The sequence below is a fragment of the Haliaeetus albicilla genome, chromosome 3, assembly GCF_947461875.1.
Source record: "Haliaeetus albicilla chromosome 3, bHalAlb1.1, whole genome shotgun sequence".
In the NCBI taxonomy this organism is placed as follows: Eukaryota; Metazoa; Chordata; class Aves; order Accipitriformes; family Accipitridae; genus Haliaeetus; species Haliaeetus albicilla.
The window spans coordinates 11,319,532-11,326,947 of NC_091485.1; the positions used below are offsets into that span (position 1 = coordinate 11,319,532).

General features: G+C 47.9%; 1 protein-coding gene across 1 annotated transcript; it reads right to left on the bottom strand.

Moving 5' to 3' along the window:
• On the bottom strand, positions 1-6,980 carry LOC138684683 (uncharacterized). The gene is given in 2 exon segments (XM_069778839.1): positions 1-5,812; positions 5,815-6,980. Coding segments are annotated over 2 exon segments (1,860 nt in total). The 5' UTR covers positions 6,482-6,980; the 3' UTR covers positions 1-4,619.
• Between the last annotated feature and the right edge of the window lie 436 nt (positions 6,981-7,416).

Genomic DNA, 7,416 nt, shown 5'->3' on the forward strand with positions numbered 1-7,416 from the left:
CCATATACCCAAACCAGCTTTTATTATCAAAAGTATCAAAAGTAGAAAATAATAGCGATAGGATAGAATGGAAGAAAAAGGCAGAAATCAAGCAAGCACTCGGGATAGGGTTGCAAGAATAGTCACCACCATGGATCCAGCGGCGTCCTGTTGGTCTTCAGCCTTCAGTTCTTCGGTGGCGGGTGCACCCCACGGCTTGTCTCCATAGTTTTTTATAGGGCACGGTCTGATGCATGCACATATGTACTGTTCACGCACTGTAGGTTTCGTCTATCACACAACCTTCACGTGATCAACACCAGAAACCCATACGTTATGTCAAGGACTACGGTTTCCATGACAATGGCAGTCTCCTCATTCCTGCATGCTTCCGGTGGCTCCAGCCCCGCTCCTCCCCGGGTGCCTCAGTGCCCTGATAGTCGTCCTTATCGCATTCAGCGGCCAGAGGAGTGTCCTGCTTAAACAAGCCATCCCAGAGACAAACGGCTCGAGGTAAGTAGTTCACAGTTCAGTCTCTCACACCACCCCATGGTTCAAAGATTGCTTCAGGTCCCATGGTGGTTTTGAGAAAAGATAGTTATGTAGAAAAGGCCAGAAAAGAGCATTTCATACAATCCATACTACCAATGGCATGGTTTGACGCACAGCGCAAATTTGCTTAACACTGTCAGGTGAAACAGTAGTTACAAATTGCATATTAGTGACAACAGGTTGAGTCAATTGTATAAAACATGGAATGATACATGGTAAAAAAACCAACATGGCAAAACCACATAACAAGTAGAATAGGATTTGCTTAACCCATGGACGACCAGGGAGCCAGGAAAACATATCAATGTACCAGCCTTTCCATGTCTGGACAGGAACATGGGCCAGCTTTTGTATTCCCACGGTAATTTGTTTAACAATTTTCCCGCTGTCATCAATTTTTAAGCAACAGTTAGAATCATTTAGTTTACCACAAACAACTCCTTCTTTGGCTAGCAGGTAGTCGAGAACCATGCGATGCTGTAATATTGCTGTTCGCATTTGTGTGGCTTGATCCACCAACAGATCAAGGGCATGGGCTGTCTCATTAGTAATGATCTCTAGAATGGCTTGTAACCAAATAATGCAATTTAAATTATAGATAGGTTCTCGAGCACCGCTAACCCCCTCGTTGGGGTTCCAGGTGGCAGGTCCATAGTGTTGTACGATACTTTGAGGGGTCCACTCATCTTTGCCCCAGGTTTGACCACTTCCACCTGCTATGGAAGTATCAGTGGACTGCCGATATCGATTGAGATCATCATATACCTTAACACCCAGTCTGTCACCTTCATCCTCCGGGAGCAGAAAAAACAAGGGGCAAATTACCCCCACATAACACGCTCCAGTCCAATTTGCTGGTAACCGTTTGTAGGCATGTTGACCACACACCCAATAGCGGCCCTTTAAGGCTAGGGTACCATTTTCAAACAAACCGGTGGGCGTCCGTGATGACTGGAAATATGTTGTATTACCTACTCCTAGAGGATGATGTGACAGACTGTTCATCAACAACCTGTCCACGGTTTTTCCTACCTCCTCCATGGTGCCCCAACAGATAGGAAGTCCATCCGGACCTATGCTCAAATGTCCCTGACAGTGGTCTTTATTATCACTTGACCACCAAATTTGAGTCCTGTCAGGGAGCTGAGAATATGTTTTATTGGTGAATTTGCATTTCCAGGGACCGGAACCACGGTGCCAAAAGCAGGTAACATTAAGGCGGTTATTAGACTCATCAGTGGAAGACCAAAAATTGGCAAACTGTTTTCTGTGCCCTGTTTGATTCACCCAACTTGGGCCAGCAAGGTACAAAATTTGGAGAACTGGAGCTCAAGAGGCAACAAGATGCCTGGTCATCCCTTTCTGGCAATGACGTGGTTGCCCCATGGTTTGAACAATCAACTGGTCTACAGCCATCAGTGAGGCAACGGTTGCTGTAAGTATAGGTCCAGTTGCACTTGCTATTTCCTATAGGGACACCATCTTTCTGTGTTCAGTTCAAGCAATATTTGCCTTGGACTGGGTATCGTATTGTCCAGGGCTGTGTGTCTTCACCTCAATAAGAATCCTTTTTGACCTCCCTGTAATTACTCATTAACCATTTCGGGGAAATAGGGACAGCAGTCTGTGGCCAGCTTTCCAAACCTAAGGGCCCACCACATACCCAACAGTTAGTCAGATTAAAAGCGTTGGCCACTTGCTGGCCTAAAACAATAAATTCATTTTGCCACGACAAGTCAAAAAGGGGGGGAGAGGGGGCAAGAGTTCCCCCAAATATTAAAGGCAGCAACAAGGGTTGACCAAAACAACATCTGCGGTGGTATGCCAAACATCCTATAAATATTAACAAAACAATCACCGACAAAACCACACAGACAATCAATAGCTTCATGTGTTCCTTCAGGCAGGCTCCAGAGTCTTCACCTGAAAGAGAAAAGAAAACAGACTCGGTTTGTTCTAAGGAACTGGAAACAAGTTGTTATTAGAAGGATGGAATAATCCACCTGGTGTTGATCTTATGTTCTTTTCCATGAGCCTCTTTTGCTTTCCAAGCATATTTATTCATCGGGGTTTCCAGTACCAGGGGTACAGCCCCCCACCATGGGGAGTTCAACTAAGACTGGTTGGCCCGGGAAATGTGATGGATTTCTGGGATGACCCAGGCCATCTGGGGCTGGTATAATGGTTGGGGCCTTCAGGCAGAATGCTGTAATTTTCGGGCACCCGTTTACTCCCCAATGACTGTTAACAGTAGTCACTGCATCCCATAGCCGTTTGGCCCATCCTGGCTTATGTGGTTTGAGGAAGCATTTCAGTAGGCCATTCATTCTTTCCACAATTCCGTTTGCCTGTGGATAATACGGAGTATGGCGTACCCACAAGATTCCTTCCTGGGTTGCCCAATCTTGGACTATTTTAGCAGTAAAGTGGGAACCATTATCCGACTGAATTGACCGTGTTTTGGGGAAGGTGCCAAACCACCCTTTCAAAGCTTTCACCGTGTTTTCCCCAGTAGCTCTGGCAAATGCTTTGGCTTGGACTAACCCTGACACTATCTCTACTCCAACTAACACGTAATGCTTTCCTTCTGATTTTTGGAAAGGGCCAATGTAGTCCACTTGCCAAGCTTCCCACAGCCCTTTCCCCTCCCTCGAGTGTAGGGGGTCACCTTCCAGGGGGTGTCTTTCTAAGCAGGTACGGCATTGTTCACAGGCAGACACACAAGTTTTACATTCTTCCCTGGTAACTGGCCAACCTCGAGCATGGGCCTCACAGTAGAGATCTTTGACCCCTGAGTGTTTCCTCTTTACGTGCAGCCATTCTAACAATCGCTCCCAGTCTTCTGCTATTGGGGTGCTCTGGAGGGGAGCTAATTGCGCTAATTCGTCAGCTTTGCCATTCCACTGGCTAACAGGGGTGTTATCCTGTTGGTGGGAAGCCACCCAGGCTACTGCAAACTTTCCTTGTCTAGCAATGGTTAGAATATCTTGCCACCTTTCTTTCTGCCATACAGGTATCCTATTGACCTCCCACTCATTCTGTTCCCAGAACGGAAGCCATTCAGTACAGCCTTTAAATACGGCATAGGAGTCAGTATAGCTATAGACAGGAGAGGTAGATTGGGCTTCATGCTGGAAAACACTCCATACCGCAACTAATTCCCCTACTTGAGCACGACCTTCCCCTTCAGTGATTATTTGTTCATCGGTGTCTATGCAGAGTGCTACAGCTCGATATTTCCAAGTTTTTCCTTCTCGCTTAGAGGAAGCATTGGTAAACCAAACATCCTGCAACTGCTCGGAAAACAGAGGGGCCACTTGTATTACAGGAGGGAGTTCAGCTGTTTCTCTGTCTGGGCTCATCTCTTCTTGAATGGTTAACATCTTGGCAGCTCCCTCAGACACTGTAAAAATGTCACAGTAATGCTCTATCTGGGCATACCATTTCCACACAGAGGCTCTCCGAGCCACCCCGTCAGGGGCTGGAGTTCCTGCTAAAACCATTTTGGTTACCTTAAATGGGCCTCTAAGCACTATAGGCTGTTGCTGAATAGTCTGTTCAGCCTCTCTCAAGGCTAAACTGACTACAAACAAACCCTTCTCCCAAGCAGTATGTCTTTTTTCCGCATCCTTAAAACTGCGAGAATAGAACCCAATAGGTCGAGTGGGTCCTTCGGGGCCTTTTTGCCATAAATGTATTGATAGCCTGCTCTTGGCAAATCCCCATTCAATATGGACGGGGTCTGTGGGGTGAATGGGACCAAGAGCTTGATGGGCAGTCGCTTCAAACACTAGCAACTGCAATGCTTCTTCGTGGGGCTTAGTCCATTCCCACTGAGCCCATTTTCGCAACAAGTCATACAGGGGTCTTGCAATAATTGAAAAATCAGGGATATGTTTTCTCCAAAACACAAGTAATCCTAGTACGTGCTCCAAATCCTTTTTTGAATCTGGCATTTTAATCTGATCTAATGAGGAAAGGGTGTCTGGTGGAATACACGTCATTCCTTCCTTCCACCAAACTCTTAAAACCTTTACTTTGCTCATCGGTGTTTGTATTTTCTCTGGTGGAATTCTCAGCCCCAAGCTTTATAAGTGGGAAATTATATTATCCTGAGTTATCTGAACTTTTTCTGTCTCATCCCCTCCCACAAGAATGTCGTCGATATCTTGGTAAACACTGACCTCCTTCTCTGTCTGAACTACTTCTAGCTCCTGCGCTAACGCATGATGGGCTAGAGTGGGGGAATGCTTATATCCTTGTGGGAGTTGGGTGAAAGTAAATTGCTGACCCTCCCAAGTGAATGTAAAGCGGTCTTGGTCCTCTGGTTGCAGAGGAACCATAAAAACTGTATCTTTAACATCCACTGTTGCCATAATCGGGTGGGCTCGTTCCTGGGTTGTGGTTACAAGCTCAGCAATATTAGGTACCGCTGCTGTCAAAGGACCAGTATTTGCATTAAGTCTGCAATAATCTATAGTCAATCTCCACTTGCCATTAGGTTTTTGTACTGGCCACACCGGGGAGTTAAAAGGAGAGTGGGTCTGCCACCCTGTAACCAACTTTTCTAATTTGTCTGTTGGCAGCCCGTCCATTATGTCACGCGGGATCCCCTTCTGCCGTCCCTCTGCCCACAGTCTATTACGTTTGTTCGGGATGTCTCTCCCTCTCAGCCGTTTGGTGAGGGGTGTTCTCTTGTCACTCCCAGGGCGCGGAACTGCTTTTACTTCTGTTTGCCTCAAGCCCCTGGAGTCCGTTTTGGTGGCTGGAAGGTTAACGGGAACATAATTGCGCCTGTAATTAATCAATTCCTGGGCCACTTCTCCCCAAGTCCACATTTTCCTACCTGGGGGTTGATGGTGCCCATCGGGCGTGAGTCTTTCTAAAGCAGCAGCAACTCTCTGACCCTGGGGCATCGCCTGTATCCTTCCTTGTAATTGTATACCAACGGGCCTCAAAGAATCGGGGAGCCCCCTTATAAGGGGAGTCATTCGCTCGGGATCTACCAGCATCATCATCGGGGACTCCTGTCCAGGCTCTAATTTTCGATCATACATCATTTGCAGACAAGCCGCCTTCTGCACACTCTCCACTAATTGATCAACAGTGCCCGTAATCGTGAGGGGATCCCCCCTCTCCAAGGGGTTCAACCCCCCCACCCAGTAGGCTGCCCGTTGGGTTAAAGACCAGGGGGCACGGTGGTTCCCAGTAGTTAAAACCACTCCTGGTCCCCAATACCCTTCTGCCTCCTTTTCACTTAATGGAACGTGGTCCCCCCCGACAACGATACTCTCCACACATACTCCGTTTCTGACTCCTTGGGGGTTCAGCTAAATTCCTTTTTTAGTTTCGCCAACTCGGTGGTGGTATAGGGGACCTCTTTAGTTGTAACTTGGGGGGACTGGTCCTGCTCATCATCGTAAATATACCCAGTCTTGACTAAGGGTTGCGACGAAGGCGGTTCTAGCTTCTCTACTCTCTCTTTCGCTGCCTGCAGGTCGTAAAGGGGGTAGCCGATTTCTGATTTTGGGGGAAATTCCTCGCGGACAGCATCCGCAAGGAGCCGCTCCTTAAGAGCAGTCTGCAAACGTTTCACTTCGTTCTTTTCTGCTTCGAGCTGTTCTTTTAATTCCGCCACTTGCCCCTGCAGGGACCGAGCGAGGTTTTGGAGGGATTCAGTGAGCTGAGATTCTGCAGCGAGGCGGCGATCCCTCGCCTCTACCGCTGCGGCCAGGCTGGCACCGAGAACGGCGCAGACAACGGCTTTTCCTTTCCCTGACCTCACTCCAGAGACTTGCTGTAAAGCCACCACCCGATCAACAACGCTCTGCAGGTTATACCAGTTTTCCCGAGCCCAGTCTACCCGGGGCACAGAGGGTCGCGCTTTATATTTTTCTAAAAAATCAAACAAAACTTTTTGCTCCGCACGGGCAGTTTTACTGTCGCTCATCGCGTCTAAAGCGGGGAAGCGCTCGTCTCGGAAGGCAGCACGTAGGTTTTTAAACAAACACAAGCCAAGCTCGCCCCCTCATGTTCCTGAGAGGTCTCACGTTATGTGGGGAACAGGACAGCACTCTCCTCTCCAGGGATCCTCTCCGGGACGCCAATTTAATGTCCCGATCCAACGTCGGGGAAGGTTTTGATACGATCCCAAGAGCGAGTTTAAGACGCAAATCAGGTCAGATGCCGCATACCCCAAACCAGCTTTTATTATCAAAAGTAGAAAATAGTAGCAACAGGGTAAGGATGGAAGAAAAAGGCAGAAATCAAGCAAGCACCCGGGACAGGGTCGCAAGAATAGTCACCACCGTGGATCCAGCGGCGTCCCGTTGGTCCTCAGCCCTCAGCTCTTGGGCGGTGGGTGCACCCCACGGCTTGGCTCCACGGTTTTATAGGGCACGGTCCGATGCGGGCACATACGGACTGTTCACGCAAGCGCTGATCAACACCAAAAATCGGTACGTTATCTCAAGAACCACGTTTTCCACGACAATGGCAGGCTCCGCATTCCCCGGACGCCTCAGTGCCCTGATAGTCGTCCTTATCGCATTCAGCGGCCGGCAGACTGTCCTGCTTAAACAAGCCATCCCAGAGACAAATGGCTCAAGATAAATAGTTCACAGTTCAGCCTCTCACAGCCTGTGACACAATTTTTGTCATACTAATGTTTTTGAGTGATACTTTCTCAAGGACTGCCTTTTCAAAATTCAGTTTTCATTCATAAAAGTTTTTGGGTAGAGACACGGTTCAGAATTGGAATAGCTGCTTTTGGAAATGTTGATAACGGGAAACGACCGAGGAGATGGTTCTGATATGACAGATTTGTTTGTTTTTCTTTTTAATTTGTTCCTTGCTGGAGGTTTATGACAAAGGTGCTGCTCCTTC